Here is a 19,981-nt window from a genome sequence, read left to right as displayed (position 1 = left end):
TAATGCCCATATAGTCTCAGACATGCCAGGGATAATAAAGCAGCCATATGTCAAACACATTCAACAATCAGTTTGTTCTAAATGTTACTGTATTCCTGTTTGTTAACAATAGATGACCAATAAAGGCCAACTGTTAATTTCTGAATTATGTCCATAATACATTTAAACTGACATGAAAACTGTTATCTTATGCAGCTGCCCTGGATAATGGATATCCACTTCCTTTAATCGACCACTTCACACTGTCGAACCTTATTGTACAACCTCACAAGGTAACTTTATTTAGCTATTGAGCCATTTGTTGAGGAACAACCTCCTGCCACTACAAAGAAATATACAGTACAGGTCATTCTGCGATAATGTGCATTTCATTAACGCAAATTCGCTATAACACGATTGACGAACTGGGGACACTTTCTAAAGTGCGAACTTTTAAAGGATGTATTGCTTATAATGCGATTCCAGCTCCATTAGTTTAAATGGTGATGCAATTATGTGATTTTCTTATAACATGGGGTTGCATGAGAATGGAACTATCGCATTTTAGCAGAACCAACTGTATGATATTTTAATTTTATATATAGATATATTGTAAACACATAAAAATAAGGTTCTACCAAAAAATACATATACAAATGCACCAAAACAAGGTATAATAAAGGGTACTCAACATAATATCATTGCATATCAGGAATCAACAAAGCAGATAGAATACATCTGAAGTTGTAAGGTAAAGTTGGAGGGAGTCAGGCTTAAACTGTATCTGGGGTACCCTCTCTGTCATGCTCTGTTTACTAATGTACCATGAAATACAATCTCCAATTCTGTGTGTGTATTTCATATTCAGTCATTCTTCTTTCAAACATCAAACATTTAGATACTTGAGGCTTCTCAGTCATAGAGTCATACAGCATGGAAAACAGACCCTTCAGTCCACCTTGTCTACGCCAACCATGTTTCCCAAACTAAACTAATCCATCTTGCCTACATTTGACTCATATCCCCTTAAATCTTTCCAATTGTCCAAATGTCTTTTAAATGTTGCAGCTGCATCTATCACTTCATCTGGCAGTTCATTCCACATATGAACCACCCTATGCGTGAAAATGTCGCCTCTCAGGTTCCTTTTAAATCTTTCTCCTTTCACCTTTAAAATATGCCCGCTAGTTTTAAACTCATCCACCTTAGGGAAAAGACTATTCACCTTATCTATGCCCCTTATGATCTTACAAACCTCTGAAAGGTCATCCCTCAACCTCCAAGACACCAGTGAAAAGACTCACAGCCTATCCAGCCTCTCCTTATTACTCCAACTCCCCAGTCAATAAAAGTCACCTTCGCACATTGTCAGCAACATTGGGCAAAATTTTCCCAACCTTTCAACGGCATGGGCAATTGTGGGAAATTTGGGAAAATACAGTAAGATTGAAGAAATCTGATTCTTGATGATGAGCAAGGAAATTCGGATATTCCTTTTAGTATTTAAATTGGAGGTACTAAATCTTGCTATTGAGTACCAATTACCTTACTTACATACATTTGCATCTCACTGTCAGCTAATTTCACCACATTCATAGGCAATTTCTGATTCTCCCAAACACTGCTAAGAAGCTGGATGGCACCAATTCCCAACTTGAAAATCAGAACAGTTATCTAATGGATGCAGGTCACCACCTACTTCATCAAGGCTCCATCTCAATGTTTTTTCAACAAAATCTCATTACATGCTCCACAGGCAGTGACAATCTCCAGCTTTAATCTATAAAAGTTGGCATTGGCAAAATACCATTTCACTACAGTATCACAACCAATGTTGGAGCAACTGTTATTTTAGCTACAGAACCTGGTTAAGTGGCTACCATGTTATACATTCTAGGAAAATAGAAGGCATAATGGTGTGGCATTGTTTATCTTTGAGATGTTTGGGAAGTACCAACCCTTACAAGCATGAGTGGAGCCAAGACTTGGAACTACAATGAGCAGATCACTGAGGTCAAAGGTAATTTGAATGCCTTGTGACACAGCCTTGCCTACACTTGTGTTCCATATTTACAGCCACTTTGTGTGTGAGAGTCTGTGGCACTCAGCATTTCACCATTGCACTGTGGAGCTGATAGACACCATATATTGCAATGCTCCTGCTAGATCTCTCTGCATGCAGTGATACACAATTGAATTTTACGGCATTTAGTTTACTTTCTTAGCACTCTTTCACTTTGCGCTTATTTGGATGTGCACGGTATCTCTGGCTTGACTTACCTTTTGGCATGGACAGAAAAGGAAGCAGCATCTCATGATTGCTAGCACTGAACAATCAAGAGGTTGGACATATTGTTAAGCGGTACTTCAATGTCACACTGACAGCATGAGTCAGCAACTCATGCAGTAAGTTTATTGCGTGTGTGCTTCAACCAAATGGTCATGCCTGAAAGTCAAAGAGAAAAGTTCTTAGTGGAGTTAAGGGGGATCACAGTCAGTGAACTCAGTCCCAGGATTGGTCATAGTCAGTCAGGCATTTGGTGCAACAAGGGTCCAGAGACCTGTGTGGTCCTTAAGGTCCAGGGATTGGGCCATGGTCTGTCTTGCAGGTCAAGTCCACCTGGTTCAGGGATTACAGAAATGGCAATGGGTAGTCTGTGGAAACAACATGCCAGGGCTGCACTATGCTTAGTAAAGGCTGTTGTCAAACGTCAATGCTGAGAGTGGACCAAGGTAAGTCCTGTAGATGGAGCAGTAAGCATCACGCATTGGGGGAGGTGTTTTATCCATATGGTATATCAGTAAGTGGGGAAAGGAACACAACTCTGGATCAGGAAACATTGTGTTGTGACACAGAGGACTTAATGGCAGTGAAGGGTGGCAACTCCAAATATAGAAGGTGGAATCTGACACTGCAAAGGAGGCCATGGGTGGCTACAGAAGGACTGTTTCACAGGTCAACTGAATCCTGGCTTCAGGATTCAGTGGCTCACAATAGTAGGCAGGACAATGCAGTGAGCCAAGAGCTTCAGGAAAAGTTTGGGGCTTTTAAACATCAAATAAAGGGTTGAATGGGAATGTGAGGAGCACGGAAAAGCTGATAGAGTTGACATAAAACGTATATATATTTACAGATGTAAAGGTTTTTATTATCATTACAGTGGCTCAGTGGTTAGCACTGCTGCCTCACAGCGCTATGGAACCGGGTTTAATTCCAGCCTCGGACGATAGTCTGTTGTTTGTGGAGTTTGCACATTCTCCCCAAGTCTGCATGGGTTTTCTCTGGGTGCTCCTGTTTCCTCCCACAATCCAAAGATGTGCAGGTTAGGTGAATTAGTCAGGGATAAATGTAGGATAATAGGCTAGGGGAATAGGTCTGGGTGGGTTACTCTTCAGAGCTTGGACTTGTTGGACCGAAGGGCCTGTTTCCACACTCTAAGGATTCTATGATTCTATTGTTGATGTATATTTTGTTCCACAAATTCGAACAACACAAGTTTCAGTACAACAGTAGATGCTTTATTATCGAACAGCCGGCGAGAGATTCTCAATGTCCCCAAACGTAGTCATGTATCTACTTGTGGTGACACTTCTCTACAAATCTCTGCTCTACGCGCAAAAGCAGTACATTTTATAGGAATAATACAAAAGGTCTGTAAGTCACATGGTTGATTGTCATTACATTGTTTAAGATGGGCAATTATAATTTCACAAGGCACAGTGAGTATTGATGTCCTGTGATAACAAGTCAATGGATTACAGGGATTGATTCTTGTATTCTTCATGATCATGTGTTGATGGGAAGATATTCAAACAGAAGGGTTTTGCCTGTTCTCAATGGGGGATTCACATACCTATGCTAATATGGAGGGGAAGCAAGATAATGGGAGCAGGAGGCAGTTTAAAAGGGTTGTGGCCAAGGCGATCAGTCTTGTCTGAGGAGGATAAATACATTTGCCTGAGGCAGCAGAGGAATCTACATGTGTGGCTCCAATGGATTCCTTCTCTGGGATTAAGTCAGCCTCCTCCCCACTGAGATGTTCTGTCTAATCTGTAAAAGGACAAACATGCAGTTGATACTGCAGTGAGTCTCTTTGGTAGTGGAATGCTTAACCCTTGAGTCCCCAGTCTGCCTTGAAAGAGAAGTAAAACATGACACTGATCCCTTTGCGTCTTTCTAAATTCCTCATTCCCTCTATTGATCATTCGATCATCAACCAGGTTCCCTCCGAACCTATAACAAAAACACTCAGACAACAGTGGCCATAAGCACCAGAGCACTAGAATGCAGGCGATTACAATTAGTATTGTGATTCTAATATGTACCAGTGGGCCTCTCAGTCTTCCAAGAATGCCCCATCGTGGCCACCCCTCCATGCCATTGCTAAACACATTGTCAGTAGTTTGGAGAGTCTGGATTTCCTGTGTAATGTGTTTAGAGAGTTCAGTGATGTTAGTGGACTCGTCAGGGATGTAGGTGCAGCACTCTGCCCCAACAACAGCACAGGTACCAGCCTCCTTAGCTGGCAGGAAGTCCCGTGCCAGACAATTCTGGAGTGCCACAGTCCTAACTGGCAGTAGTTCTGCGTTAATTTCAGTTAAGGCACTGGCTGTATCATCGGCAACCTTTTCCCATATGGTCCTGAGCTTAACAAATTCTTGGGCATGTGAACAGATTCCTGTTGGAGAAGAGAACATTCCCACCCAGGTGAGGGACCTTCTGGGTCTTGGGGGTGATTGTAAGTTGTCCAAAACACGAATGCAGAGTACAACATACGCCATGTAACATGACCCCCTCCAATCGGAGGGAAGTCAGGGGTAGGCTTTCAAGCTACAAATAAAATATGTGCCACTGTAAGCTGTGAAGATGGAAACTGTGATTCACTCCCCACAACAATCTGGGAGCAGGGTTATTCCAAAGGCAGCCTGATGTTCTGTTTGGGACAGCAGACCAATCAAGTCCAAAGTAGCTGTTTTCCATTAAATTCTGAATAGGTTCGACCAGGAGAATAGCAAAACAGCACTTGCTCATCCCCACATAAGTACCTTTAGAGTGTTTCCCTTCCCGCTTGAAACAAATGATGTAGTCAATGGTGTTATTGAGAACGACAAGGGAGGGAGGTCTACGTGATTGGTTGTAATTAGGTTGATACCAGTCCCTGAATAAGGTCAGGTTATACCCTGCCAACTACCATTCCCATGCGTCATCGGTGTTAGCAAGATCACTGGAAAGGCTTTGGTGCAGTAGCCATTCAGCCACTTCACGCCAGCGAAAAGGTACGGGCCACAAAGGTACTCTCCCCCACCGAGTGGGGTGGCATGTGGGCACATATCCAGCAGCCGGTGTCTTTCCCTGTTACACGGGCTGTCTGGTAGGTCAGGTGCAAATAGAGATTGTAGGTATGGGTGTCAGTTTGAAATCCATCTGTTCCCAAGGCCCCATTTCCCAAAGTCATCAAAATCACAAGTATGGAAGACATCTTTATCCTTAATTGGTGTCGGCTTCCACACTGATTCTTTTGCAGTCGGTTCTGTGTATCCACCAGGGCTGCCCTTGTACTTTCACAGCTGTGGGGGTGGTCAGCAGCACCTGAAAAGGTCCTTTCCATCTTGGTCCCAGCTTCTTTCATTCCCAGTCCTTTATCAGGATGAAATCCCCGGCTCGGCAGTGGGGTAGTCACAATCAGGCAGATCGCCACTCTCTCGGTAAGCCTAGTGTACTTGCGAAAGCAAACTTTGGAGAGATCTGGTTAGCCCCTGAAGGTACGCCCTCACCTCCTCCCCCAGGTGTTCATATCTAGTCTCTCGGGGAGGGCGTTTTGGACTATCCCAGGTTCCCATGGGGTCCTCATGGGCTTCCCATAAACCACCTCAGCAGGAGACAGACCAGGTAACCCTCATGTGGAACAGGGCTAATGGTAGGACCTTCAACCACCTTCGGCCTGTTCCCTGTTTTAGCTTTGCCAGCTTATATTTAGGGTGCCATTTGATAATTCCATCACTCCAGCTGTTTTTGATTGGCAGGAGCAGTGGAATTGTTGTTTTATTACCAGTTCCTTGCAGATCCCCTGGTTAAATTTAGCTACCATTGTCTGACGTTATTGTATCTGGGAGTCCATAGCAGGGAATTATTTCCCTCAAAATATTTTTATCACTGTTGCAGCCATGTTGTCCCTTGTTGGGATTGCCTCAATCCATCCGCTGAAGACATCTACTATTACCAAACAATACTTAGAACATTGTATCCTGGGTAATTCTATGAAATCTAGTTGTAGACAATTGAAAGGCCCACCAGGCAAGGGGGTGGTCCCAGAATCGCAAGGCATCCCTTTTCCAGCATTTGTCTTTTTGTGGATCAAGCAAGCTTTGGCTCGTTTCTCAGCCATTGTTTTGGGAATCAGGGTGCCACCAGGTTTGTAGCAAAGTGCTGACCATTCCCTCCTTGCCGAGGTGTGTAAGGTTATGTACATAATCCACCAAGATTGGTAAAAGCAAAGAAGAAGCACAGAGCTGTCCTCCAGCTTGGTATGAACATCAAGGGTGCACACCATCTGTGACCCACAGTCTGTGTTACCCTGCAGGGGCACCCCCCTGTAAATGATGTATCTCACCCAGGTCTGGCATACCTGTCCTCATACGTTTTGTAATGATGTGCTGCTGTGAGCCCAATGGAACCACAGAGTGGGGTGTAGGGCTACCTGCTTGGCGGCAGCACCTACTTGCACATTGACCTTGGAGATTCTGTCGGCGTCACCAGTATGAGCTAACCATTTGATCACCACCAGGCTGGATGGTAACTGTGAGGCCTGCAAAAGATTATCATAAAAAACAGCGTTACTAATGGGTTGCCCCCCGGAGGTTAAAAATCCCCTACGCACCCATATGGTGCCTTAGTTGCGGGCAATGCCGAAAGCATAGCGCGAGTCTGTATAAATATTGGCCGAACTCTCTTCCACCAGGATGCAAGCCTAAGTGAGGGCAAACAATTCAGCCTTCTGTGCTGACAGTGGAGTCTCAAAGCCTGCACGTTCAACCACTTCAGGATCTGTAGTATCCGGAGCATCGCTGACCTGTAGGTGAAATAAAGGAGTTACCATCCACATAAAGAGTGAAGTCCACATGTTGAAGTGGCAGGTCTGTGGTATTTCAGTCCGAATGAAATTCATTAGTACTGGCTGAAGGTGTGTTGTGATCATGGAGCAGCTGAACAAGCTCAGATTTTGTGTGACCTTTAGAGCGCAACATGGGGTCGTTCTGGCCATCCCAGTAATAAATAAGGGCTCATCTATGTCCTGGTGTTCTCAGACCAATCCATGTTATATGTGCGTACCATGTCTGCAACACTCGAGATGTCCTCTTTGAATCTGTCATTTATATCATCGTAAGTGTGGACTGGTCCCTTTCCGTCACTCTCGCCCATTTGTTCCTGCCACTTAGTAATTTCTTCTGGTGACAAGATCGTACAAAAGAGGGCAAACAGATCCCGGGGTGTTGCATTGTCCATTTGAATTGTGCACTGGATGTATTGGGCAAATTGGGCAGGTTTATCTTTGGCGATGCAGAGCCTGATTCATTATCACAATCATCTCTTGGGGTTTCCAGGGGACATGGACCCTGATAATTAGTGCCTTATCTTCCTCACCTACCTTGTGTTCAGTAGCTGTCTTATGGGGAGCATAGTTTTGGTTGGGGGGGGGGGGGGGGGGGAGGGTGACATGGAGATGGTGAACTCCAGTACAAAGTTAACAGGGTGCCGTTGGTTTCCTGGGTCACATCTTGACCCGATCAGCAACACAGTTTTCTCAGGACTCAGGTACAGTGGCGGGGACGGAGTCAGAGGCGGTTCACCGGGAAGCACCGGGGCATTAGGGTAACATCCCTATTCCCCCATACCTCGGTCTCATTCCCTCCCTCCTCAAACAGGGTTGGTATGCCAGACCTGAGCTTGGCAACCCGAGAAGTGCTTGGGTTCTCTCTACAGCTTTGTTGGTTTAGCCCCTCTTGTTTATCTTATTCAGCTTTAGCTTCTTTATGCTGTTTCTCCTGTTCCTTTTAAACACATCATCAACACATCCAATTTCAACATCTAAGAGAAGTATTACCTCCATACTGTCCAGAAATAGTAGTGTAAAGAATCCTTCAATTAGATTTGTCCTATTCCTGGCAACTTATCGAGTAAAAATAAAAGTGGCTACCGCAGAGAAGGTTCTTTCACCTCTTGTTTCAGTGCCAATGCTTTGCATGAGGAACACAAAGTCTCACTTTCCCTTAATGGTTCCTCACTTACTATGCTACCTTAACAGCTCCCCATCTTGCCATAACTTTTGTCACCAACTGAACATTAATCAATGCAGCCATGCTTTAAAGTAACCATGAGGCAATGAATGACACTTGATAATGTGGAAAGGCATAAAGCCTTGCCAATTAATTAATTAATTAATTAACTGTGACAATTCAGTTCAGGATAATACGAATTGTTTTCAAATATTGAGTAAGAGGTATACTTAATGAGAGATGGAAACTGAAAAAGTGACTAGACATTGCACTGTGAAGTAATAAGAATGAACAAACAGATTTCAAAGTCACAGACATGATTTAAATCTGCATAGTGTTGTATATATTAAGTTGTAGCAGGATTGTTCAATTACATGCATATCCCACTCACTAAATCACAAGTTTTTTTTCCTATTGAGTAGGAGTTTTGTTAATAGTCTTCAATATAAACTGGAAATTCATTTAATCAAAATCCACTGCTTTCATGTGGAATGTGCACAGTTTCCAACTCAGAACTCCATTATAATTACCTGGTTCTAGCCTTTCAATTTAAATCCCCAATTTGTTTTTTTTCTTCAAGCAGTTCTAATCCATCAGTGCTCATTTATAATGTTCTTGGCTGTGAAATGACTGCGGTAGCATTAATAAAAGTCTTGTCAAGATGCTTCATATGAACAAATAATGACTAACCCAAAGACATACACATTTACAACAATATCTTTAGCTTTGTTACATAGAGTCATAGAGACATAGAGTCATAGAGATGTACAGTATGGAAACAGACCCTTCAGTCCAACCCATCCATGCCGACCAGATAATCCGACCCAATCTAGTCCCACCTGCCAGCACCCGGCCATATCCCTCCAAACCCTTCCTATTCATATACTCATCAAAATGCCTCTTAAAAGTTGCAATTGTACCAGCCTCCACCACTTCCTCTGGCAGCTCATTCCATACACATACCACCCTCTATGTGAAAAGGTTGCCCCTTAGGGCTCTTTTGTATCTTTCCCCATTCACCCTAAACCTATGCCCTCTAGTTCTGGACTCTGCGACCACAGGGGAGTTTGTCTATTTATCCTGTCCAAGCCCCTTATAATTTTGTAAACCTCTATAAGGTCACCCTTCAGCATCTGACGCTCCAGAGAAAACTGCCACAGCCTGTTCAGCCTCTCCCTGTAGCTCAGATCCTCAAACCCTGGTAACATCCTTGTAAATCTTTTCTGAACTCTTTCAAGTTTCATATTTCTGATAGGAAGGAGACCAGAATTGCACGCAATATTCCAACAGTGGCCTAACCATTGTCTTGTACAGCCGCAACATGATCTCCCAACTCCTGTACTCAATACTCTGACCAATAAAGGAAAGAATACCAAATGCCTTCCTCACTGTCCTCTCTGCGACTCCACTCTCAAGGAACTTTGAACCTGCACTCCAAGGTCTCTTTGTTCATTAACACTCCCAAGGACCTTACTATTAAGTGTATACGTCCTGCTAAGATTTGCTTTCCCAAAATGTAGCACCTCGCACTTATCTGAATTAAACACCATCTGCCACTTCTCAGCCCATTGGCCCATCTGGTCAAGATCCTGTTGTAATCTGAGGTAACCCTCTTTGCTGTCCACACACCTCCAATTTTGGTATCATCTGCAAACATACGAACTGTATCTCTTATGCTCACATCCAAATCATTTATGTAAATGACAAAAAGTAGAGGACCCAGCACTGATCCTTGTGGCACTTCACTGGTCACAGGCCTCCAGTCTGAGAATCTACCCTCCACCACCACCCTCTGTCTTCTACTTCTGAGCCAGTTCTGTATCCAAATGGCTAGTTCTCCCTGTATTCCATGAGATCTAACCTTGCTAATCAGTCTCCCATGGGGAACCTTGTCGAACGCCTTACTGAAGTCCATATGGATCACATCTACGGCTCTGCCCTCATCAATCCTCTTTGTTGTTTCTCCAAAAAACTCAATCAAGTTTGTGAGACATGAATTCTCACGCACAAAGCCATGTTGACTATCTCTAATCAGTCCTTGCCTTTCCAAATACATGTACTACATGTACATCCTGTCCCTCAGGATTCCCTCCAACAACTTGCCCGCCACCGACATCAGGCTCACCGGTCTATAGTTCCCTGGCTTATCCTTACCACCCTTCTTCAAGAGTGGCACCATGTTAGCCAACCTCCAGTCTTCTGGCACCTCACCTGTGACTATCGATGATACAAATATCTCAGCAAGAGGCCCAGCAATCACTTCTCTAGATTCCCACAGAGTTCTCGGGTACACCTGATCAGGTCCTGGGGATTTATTCACTTTTAACCTTTTCAAGACATCCAGCACTTCCTCCTCTGTAATCTGGACATTTGGCAAGATGTCACCATCTATTTTCGTACAGTCTATATCTTCCATATCCTATTCCACAGTAAATACAGACGCAAAATACTCATTTAATATCTCCCCCATTTTTTGCGGCTCCACACAAAGGCTGCCTTGCTGATCTTTGAGGGGCCCTATTTTCTCCCTATTTGCCCTATTGTCCTTAACGTATTTGTAAAAGCCCTTTGGATTCTCCTTAATTCTATTTGCCAAAGCTATCTCATGTCCCCTTTTGCCCTCCTGATTTCCCTCTTAAGTATACTCCTACTTTCTTTATACTCACTCTAAGGATTCACTCGATCTATCCTGTCTATACCTTACATGTGCTTCCTTCTTTTTCTTAACAAGACCCTCAATTTCTTTAGTCATCCAGCATTCCCTATACCAACCAGCCTTCCCTTTCACCCTGACAGGAATATACTTTCTCTGGACTCTTGTTATCTCATTTCTGAAGGCTTCCCATTTTCCAGCCGTCCCTTTACCTGCGAACATCTGCCCCCAATCAGCTTTCGAAAGTTCTTGCCTAATACCGTCAAAATTGGCTTTCTCCAGTTTAGAACTTCAACTTTTAGATCTGGTCTATCCTTTTCCATCACTATTTTAAATCTAACAGAATTATGGTCACTGGCCCCAAGGTGTTCTCCCACTGTCACTTCAGTCACCTGCCCTGCCTTATTTCCAAAGAGGAGATCAAGCTTTGCACGTTCTCTAGTAGGTACATCCATATACTGAATCAGAAAATTTTCTTGTCCACACTTAACAAGTTCCTCTCCATCTAAACCCTTAGCACTATGGCAGTCCCAGTCTTTGGTTTGGAAAGTTAAAATCCCCTACCATAATCACCCTATTATTCTTACAGATAGCTGAGATCTCCTTACAAATGTGTTTCTCAATTTCCCTCTGACTATTAGGAGGTCTAACAATCCCAATAAGGTGATCATCCCTTTCTTATTTCTCAGTTCCATCCAAATAACTTCCCTGGATGTATTTCCAGGAATATCATCCCTCAGCACAGCTGTAATGCTATCCCTTATCAAAACCACCACTCACCCTCCTCTCTTGCCTCCCTTTCTATCCCTCTTGTAGCATTTGTATCCTGGAACATTAAGCTGCCAGTCCTGCCCATCCCTGAGCCATGTTTCTGTAATTGCTATAATATCCCAGCCCCATGTTCCTAACCATGCCCTGAGTTCATCTGTTAGGCCCCTTGCATTGAAATAAATGCAGTTTAATGATCAGTCCTACCTTGTTCTCTGCTCTGTCCCTGCCTGCCCTGACTGTTTGACTCACTTTTGTTCTCAACTGTTCAGTCTCAGATTGATCTCTTTCCTCACTATCTGCCTGGGCCCCATCCCCCACCTTATTAGTTTATATCCTCCCGAGCAGCTCCAGTAAATTTCCCTGCCAGTCACCTTCCAATTTCGGTGCAATCCGTCCTTCTTGTACTGGTCACATCTACCCCGAAAGAGATTCCAATGATCCAAAAATGTGAATCCTTCTCCCATACACAAGCTTCTCAGCCATGCATTCATCTGCTCTATCCTCCTATTCCTGCCCTCACTAGCTTGTAGCACCAGGAGTAATCTAGATATTACTACTCTTGAGTGGGTTTTTTTGCAAGAAAGTGTCGAACTGACACTTCAATTCTCAGTGAGGAAGGGAAATTGACATTGAATAAAGCTACAAATGGCACTCCATACTGACAAAGGAGATGCAGCAGTTTTAACATTAGGTGGAGGTAAACCAGTCTGAAACGAAGGTAAAAACAATGACTGCAGATGCTGGAAACCAGATTCTGGATTAGTGGTACTGGAAGAGCACAGCAGTTCAGGCAGCATCCAAGTAGCTTCGAAATCGACGTTTCGGGCAAAAGCCCTTCATCAGGAATAAAGGCAGTGAGCCTGAAGCGTGGAGAGATAAGCTAGAGGAGGGTGGGGGTGGGGAGAAAGTAGCATAGAGTACAATGGGTGAGTGGGGGAGGGGATGAAGGTGATAGGTCAAGGAGGAGAGGGTGGAGTGGATAGGTGGAAAAGAAGATAGGCAGGTAGGACAAGTCCGGACAAGTCAAGAGGACGGTTACTGAGCTGGAAGTTTGAACTAGGGTGAGGTGGGGGAAGGGGAAATGAGGAAACTGTTGAAGTCCACATTGATGCCTTTGGGTTGAAGTTCCGAGGCGGAAGATGAGGCGTTCTTCCTCCAGGCGTCTGGTGGTGAGGGACCGGAGGTGAAGGAGGCCCAGGAACTCCATGTCCTCGGCAGAGTGGGATGAGGAGTTGAAATGTTGGGCCACGGGGTGGTGTGGTTGATTGGTGCGGGTGTCCCGGAGATGTTCCCTAAAGCGCTCTGCTAGGAGGCGTCCAGTCTCCCCAATGTAGAGGAGACTGCATCGGGAGCAACGGATACAATAAATGATATTAGTGGATGTGCAAGTAAAATTTTGATGGATGTGGAAGGCTCCTTTAGGGCCTTGGATAGAGGTGAGGGAGGAGGTGTGGGCGCAGGTTTTACAGTTCCTGCGGTAGCAGGGGAAAGTGCCAGGATTGGAGGGTGGGTTGTTTGGGGGCGTGGACCTGACCAGGTAGTCGTGGAGGGAACGGTCTTTGCGGAAGGCGGAAAGGGGTGGGGAGGGAAATATATCCCTGGTAGTGGGGTCTGTTCAGAGGTGGCGGAAATGTCGGCGGATGATTTGGTTTATGCGAAGGTTGGTAGGGTGGAAGGTGAGCACCAGGGGCGTTCTGTCCTTGTTACGGTTGGAGGGGTGGGGTCTGAGGGCGGAGGTGCAGGATGTAGACGAGATGCGTTGGAGGGCATCTTTAACCACATAGGAAGGGAAATTGCGGTCTCTAAAGAAGGAGGCCATCTGGTGTGTTCTGTGGTGGAACTGGTCCTCCTGGGAGCAGATACGGCGGAGGCGGAGGAATTGGGAATACGGGATGGCATTTTTGCAAGAGTTAGGGCGGGAAGAGGTATAATCCAGGTAGCTGTGGGAGTCGGTGGGTTTGTAAAAAATGTCAGTGTCAAGTCGGTCGTCATTAATGGAGATGGAGAGGTCCAGGAAGGGGAGGGAGGTGTCAGAGATGGTCCAGGTAAATTTAAGGTCAGGGTGGAATATGTTGGTGAAGTTGATGAATTGCTCAACCTCCTCACGGGAGCACGAGGTGACGCCAATGCAGTCATCAACGTAGCGGAGGAAGAGGTGGGGAGTGGTGCCGGTGTAATTACCGAAGATCAACTGCTCTACGTAGCCAACAAAGAGACAGGCATAGCTGGGGCCCATACGTGTGCCCATGGCTACCCCTTTGGTCTGGAGGAAGTGGGAGGATTCAAAGGAGAAATTGTTAAGGGTGAGGACCAGTTCGGCCAAACGAATGAGAGTGTCGGTGGAAGGGTACTGTTGGGGACGTCTGGGGACGTCTGGGGACGTCTGGGAACATTTCCCTGGCCCCAACGCCTCATCTTCACCATGGATATCCAATCCCTCTACACCTCCATCCACCATGACCAGGGCCTCCAAGCCCTCCGTTTTTTCCTCTCCAGACGTCCCCAACAGTACCCTTCCACCGACACTCTCATTCGTTTGGCCGAACTGGTCCTCACCCTTAACAATTTCTCCTTTGAATCCTCCCACTTCCTCCAAACCAAAGGCGTAGCCATGGGCACACGGATGGGCCCCAGCTATGCCTGTCTCTTTGTTGGCTACGTAGAGCAGTTGATCTTCCGTAATTACACCGGCACCACTCCCCACCTCTTCCTCCGCTACATTGATGACTGCATTGGCGCCACCTCGTGGTCCCGCGAAGAGGTTGAGCAATTCATCAACTTCACCAACACATTCCACCCTGACCTTAAATTTACCTGGACCATCTCTGACACCTCCCTCCCCTTCCTGGACCTCTCCATCTCCATTAATGACGACCGACTTGACACAGACATTTTTTACAAACCCACCCACTCCCACATCTACCTGGATTACACCTCTTCCCACCCTACCTCTTGCAAAAATGCCATCCCGTATTCCCAATTCCTCCGCCTCTGCCGTATCTGCTCCCAGGAGGACAGTTGGAGGGATGGAGTCTGAGGGCGGAGGTGCGGGATGTAGATGAGATGCGTTGGAGGGCGTCTTTAACCACGTGGGAAGGGAAATTGCGATCCCTAAAGAAGGAGGCCATCTGATGTGTGCTGTGGTGGAACTGGTCCTCCTGGGAGCAGATACGGCGGAGGCAGAGGAATTTGGAATAAGGGATGGCATTTTTGTCAGGTCCACGTCCCCCTACAATCCACCCTCTCATCCTGGCACCTTCCCCTGCCACCACAGGAATTGCAAAACCTGCGCCCACACGTCCTCCCTCACCTCTATCCAAGGCCCTAAAGGAGCCATCCCCATCCATCAGTTTTACCTGCACATCCACCAATATCATTTATTGTATCTGTTGCTCCCGATGCGGTCTCCTCTACATTGGGGAGACTGGACGCCTCCTAGCAGAGCGCTTTAGGGAACATCTCCGGGACACCCGCACCAATCAGCCACACCGCCCTGTGGCCCAACATTTCAACTCCCCCTCCCACTCTGCCGAGGACATGGAGGTCCTGGGCCTCTTTCACCGCCGCTCCCTCACCACCAGACACCTGGAGGAAGAACGCCTCATCTTCTGCCTCGGAGCACTTCAACCCCAGGGCATCAATGTGGACTTCAACAGTTTCCTCATTTCCCCTTCCCCTACCTCACCCTAGTTCCAAACAACCAGCTCAGCACTGTCCCCATGACTTGTCCTACCTGCCTATCTTCTTTTCCACCTATCCACTCCACCCTCTCCTCCTTGACCTATCACCTTCATCCCCTCCCCCACTCACCTATTGTACTCTATGCTACTTTCTCCCCACCCCCACCCTCCTCTAGCCTATCTCTCCACCCTTCAGGCTCTCTGCCTTTATTCCTGATGAAGGGCTTTTGCCCGAAACGTCGATTTTACTGCTCCTTGGATGCTGCCTGAACTGCTGTGCTCTTCCAGCACCACTAATCCAGAATCTGGTTTCCAGCATCTGCAGTCATTGTTTTTACCTCAAGGGTATACAATCCCAGTCACTCCTATCTTTCAACGTAAGATAGTCCCGCCATTCCAGGAATTGACCTCGTGAGCCTATGCTGCATTCCCTCAATAGCCAGAATGTTTTTCCTCAAATTTGGAGACCAAAACTGCACACAATATTCCAGGTGCAGTCTCACCAGGACCCTGTACAGCTGCAGAAGAACCTCTTTGCTTCTATACTTAACTCCTCCTGTTATGAAGGTCAGCATGCTGTTAGTTTTCTTCACTGCCTGCTGTACCTGCATGCTTGCTTTCATTGACTGATGCACAAGAACACCTAGATCTCATTGTACTGCCCCTTTACCTAACTTGACTCCATTTAGGTAGTAATCTGCCTTCCTGTTCTTGCCACCAAAGTGGATAACCACACATTTACCCATATTAAACTGCATCTGCCATTCATCTGCCCACTCACCTAGCCTGTCCAGGTCACCCTGTAATCTCCTAACATCCTCCTCACATTTTACCCTGGCACCCAGCTTTGTATCATCAGCAAATCTGGTAATATAACTTTTAAGACCATCTTCTATATCATTAATATATATTGTAAAAAGCTGCGGTCCCAGCACTGATCCCTGCGGTACCCCACTGGTCACTGCCTGCCATTCCGAAAGGGAGCCATTTATCACTACTCTTTGTTTCCTGTCAGCCAACCAATTTTCAATCCAAGTCAGTATTTTGCCCCCAATACCATGCACCCTAATTTTGCTCACTAACCTCCTGTGTGGGACTTTATCAAAGGCTTTCTGAAAGTCCAGGTACACTACATCCACTGGATCTCCCTTGTCCATCTTCAGAGTTACATCCTCAAAAAATTCCAGAAGATTAGTCAAGCATGATTTTCCCTTCATAAATCCATGCAGCCTCTGGCCTATCCTGTTACTGCTATCCAGATGTGTCATAATTTTGTCCTTTAGAATTGACTCCAGCATCTTTCCCACCACTGAGGTCAGACTAACTGGTCTATAATTCCCTGTTTTCTCTCTCCCTCCTTTCTTAAAATGTGGTACAACATTAGCCACCCTCCAATCCGCAGGAACTGATCCTGAATCTATAGAACATTGGAAAATGATCACCAATGCATCCACGATTTCTAGAGCCACCTCCTTCAGTACCCTGGGATGTAGACCATCAGGTTCCAGGGACTTATCAGCCTTCCAACACCAATTCCTGGCAAATATAAATTCCTTTCAGTTCAGGTCCTTCAGCCACTGTTACCTCAGGGAGATTGCTTGTGTTTTCCCCAGTGAACACAGATCTGAAGTACAAATTCAATTCTTCTGCCATTTCTTAGTTCCCTGTAATATATTCACCTGTTTCTGTCTTCAAGGGCCCAATTTTAGTCTTAACCATTTTTTTCCTTTCACATACTTAAAAAAGCTTTTACTATCCTCCTTTATATTTTTGGCGCCAGTTTACCTTAGTACCTCATTTTTTGTCTGCGTATTTCCTTCTTATTTGTCCTCTGTTGTTCTTTAAAAGCTTCCCAATCCTTTGTTTTCCCACTCATCGTTGCTATGTTATACTTTTTCTCTTTTGACTTTATATGTTTCTTAACTTCACTCGTCACCCATGGCCAACCCTGCCTCCTCTTAGGATCTTTCTTCCTTTTTGGAATGAACTGATCCTGCATCTTCTGCATTATACCCAGAAATACCTGTTATTGTTGCTCCACTGCCATCCCTGCTAGGGTATTGCACCATTGAACTTTGGCCAGCTCCTCCCTCATAGCTCCATAGTTCCTTTTATTCAATCAGATATTTCCTCACAGATTATCCCCTTTCCCAACAACATAGAGGGACTGTTCCATTTTATCTTATGACTCAAGTTCTGCTACAAACAATTTCCAACAGCCATATCAACACTACGGGGTGAGAAAGTTACTGAGCCTACCCTCTTTCCTTATTATATGTTAATTTCCACCGGCCATATCCAAAAGAGGCAGCTCCCTAAACTGAATCCCTCAGATAGTGATGAACACTTCCCTGACCACAGTCCCCAGTACTAATCTTTTTCCTACAGGAACAATATAGAGTAGCCAATGTCACCCTGAGGCAATTCAAAGCAATCTGACAAAACTTTCCTACCTTACAAGCTGGGTCTGGGTGGTTCGTTTGACCTCTTCAAGGTACCAGTTCCACTGGGCGAGGGACAGATAGTCTGGCTGATAACAAGGAGCAGTCTGTGATGGAATACCCTGGGGTGCTCTTACCACTCTGTTCTGTTTAATTCAGACTTTTGTGTCACTTACTCAGCCCAGTGAGAGCTTCCCTATGTTGATGTCTGAGTCACGGCACCAAATATTGATGTTATTTTGTTCGAAAAAGCCAACCGACACAAGTTTCAGTGCAACGGCAGATGCTTTATTATAGGACAGCTGGCGAGAGATTCTTAATGTCCCCAAAAGTAGTCGTGTGTTTACTTGTGGTGACACTTCTCCACGAATCTCTGCTCCACGTAAAGGCAGTATTTTTATAGTATTAATACAAAAGGTCTATAAGTCACATGGTCGATTGTTGTTACATTGTTTGAGATGGGCAATTATAATTTTACAAGGCCCTGTGAATGTTGATGTCCTGTGATAAGAGTGAATGGATTACAGGGACCGATTATTGAATCCTTCATGATCATGTGTTGGTGGGAAGATATTCAAACAGAAGGGTTTTGCCTGTTCTCAATGGGGGATTCATATGCCTATGCTAATATGGAGGGGAAGCAAGATAATGGGAGCAGGAGGCAGTTTAACAGGGTTGTGGCCAAGGCTATCAGTCTTGTCTGAGGAGGACAAAAACCTTTGTCTGAGGCTGCAGAGGGATCTACATGTGTGGCTCCAATGGATTCCTTCTCTAAGATTCAGTCAGCTTCCTCCCTACGAAGATGTTCTGTCTATTCTGTAAGAGGACAGACATGCAATTGATACTGCAGTGTGTCTCTTTGGTAGTGGAATGTATAACTCTTGAGTCCCCAGTATGCCTTGAAAGAGAAGTATAACATGGAACTGATCCCTTTGTGTCTTTCTAACTTCCTCACTATAATGATAATATGTGCCACCTATGCTAACTGTGAGCTCTCACAGCATTACTTTTACATCGGAGGGCCCATAGCTGAGATGTAGGGAGCTTGCCCTGCAGGAAACTCTGTTGGCCAATAAGATTTGGAGAAATGACACCAGTGACATTAGTGACAAGAGGACCCAGTTATTCTGAGAGACTCGTGCCCAGATTCAGGTTCATTCTTCTTGGCAGCAATTTCTACAGAGTTGGAGATGATAGACAAGTTGGAGGTGGAGCACCCTGGCACTGCTGGACTGTTCTGTGTGGGAGCTGCTGGGGGAATGGGGGAGTGGGGGAGGCCTGTGCCATTCCTTCTCTGTCAAGGTAACTGGTGGCATCACTCTGTCTCCTTGTGAAGAAGGGCCTTCTAGAGTAAGATCTGGATTCCCTCGGCTCCCTCTTGCATTGTGCTGATGTTAGGCCTCAGCGGCTAAAGCAATGGAGTGCATAGCCCCATGCACTTCCAGCAGCTATTGAGTGTTCTGATGGACTTGCTATAGCAGAGGGCAACCTGTCCATGGAAACAGCCAGTTGTGTACATGCTGAAGCCAGTACAATATTATGATAACATAATATGTGTTAGACCAACTCAACAGATCTGGCAGTACCTGATGAGAAAGATACAAAGTTAACATTTCAAGTCCAGTGTGACTCTTTCACAGCACTGATAAGTTGGTGGATTCCTTCAAGTTTCAAGGCCATTTACTGGGTCATCAGACAAACCTCCTATACTGAGATTATCTTTCTAATCATAAAAAAGTACATAATGCTGTACATCTCTGATTCTGATTCTATAATCGACCTACACATCTTCTGCCTGGACCTGAGCACTGCCTGGTCTCTGACAGTTCTCAGTGTCAGAGTCCTGGTGTGTTTCTTTCTCAACCAGCTGCAGAAGTATGCTAATATTGTGCTCATAAGATTGTGCTCCCGAGTCTGATCCAGCTCAAGAACCCATTGAAGAGACAGCCTCTGAACTGCTGGAGGGTGCAGGAGAAAGCTTTGCTAGTGCATCCTCTGAGAGATCGGTGGCTTCTTCCACAGAGGTGGAGGAGGAGCTGATGGCCGGACGGTCTGGCCTCTTCACGGTAGTACATGCGTGGCTGCTATTAGTGTCTATAGCAGAGAAGAGAAGCCATTACTTCCACAACAGGGGTAGAAGCTTGAGCTTATTAGTAAAAGTTACCAGTGGTGGTAATAGGAAA

General features: G+C 45.4%; 1 protein-coding gene across 1 annotated transcript in view; it reads left to right on the top strand.

Annotated features, from left to right (window-relative positions):
• Nucleotides 1-19,981, top strand: part of LOC140463176 (bactericidal permeability-increasing protein-like) — a 122,129-nt gene that overhangs the window by 98,622 nt on the left and 3,526 nt on the right. The window contains exon 15 of the mRNA XM_072556956.1: nucleotides 196-272. Within this exon, the coding sequence (XP_072413057.1) occupies nucleotides 196-272 (77 nt within the window). The remainder of the gene's footprint in view (nucleotides 1-195; nucleotides 273-19,981) is intronic.

The sequence above is a fragment of the Chiloscyllium punctatum genome, chromosome 37 (assembly GCF_047496795.1).
Source record: "Chiloscyllium punctatum isolate Juve2018m chromosome 37, sChiPun1.3, whole genome shotgun sequence".
Lineage (NCBI taxonomy): Eukaryota > Metazoa > Chordata > Chondrichthyes > Orectolobiformes > Hemiscylliidae > Chiloscyllium > Chiloscyllium punctatum.
This window is presented reverse-complemented; position numbering and strand designations above follow the sequence as displayed.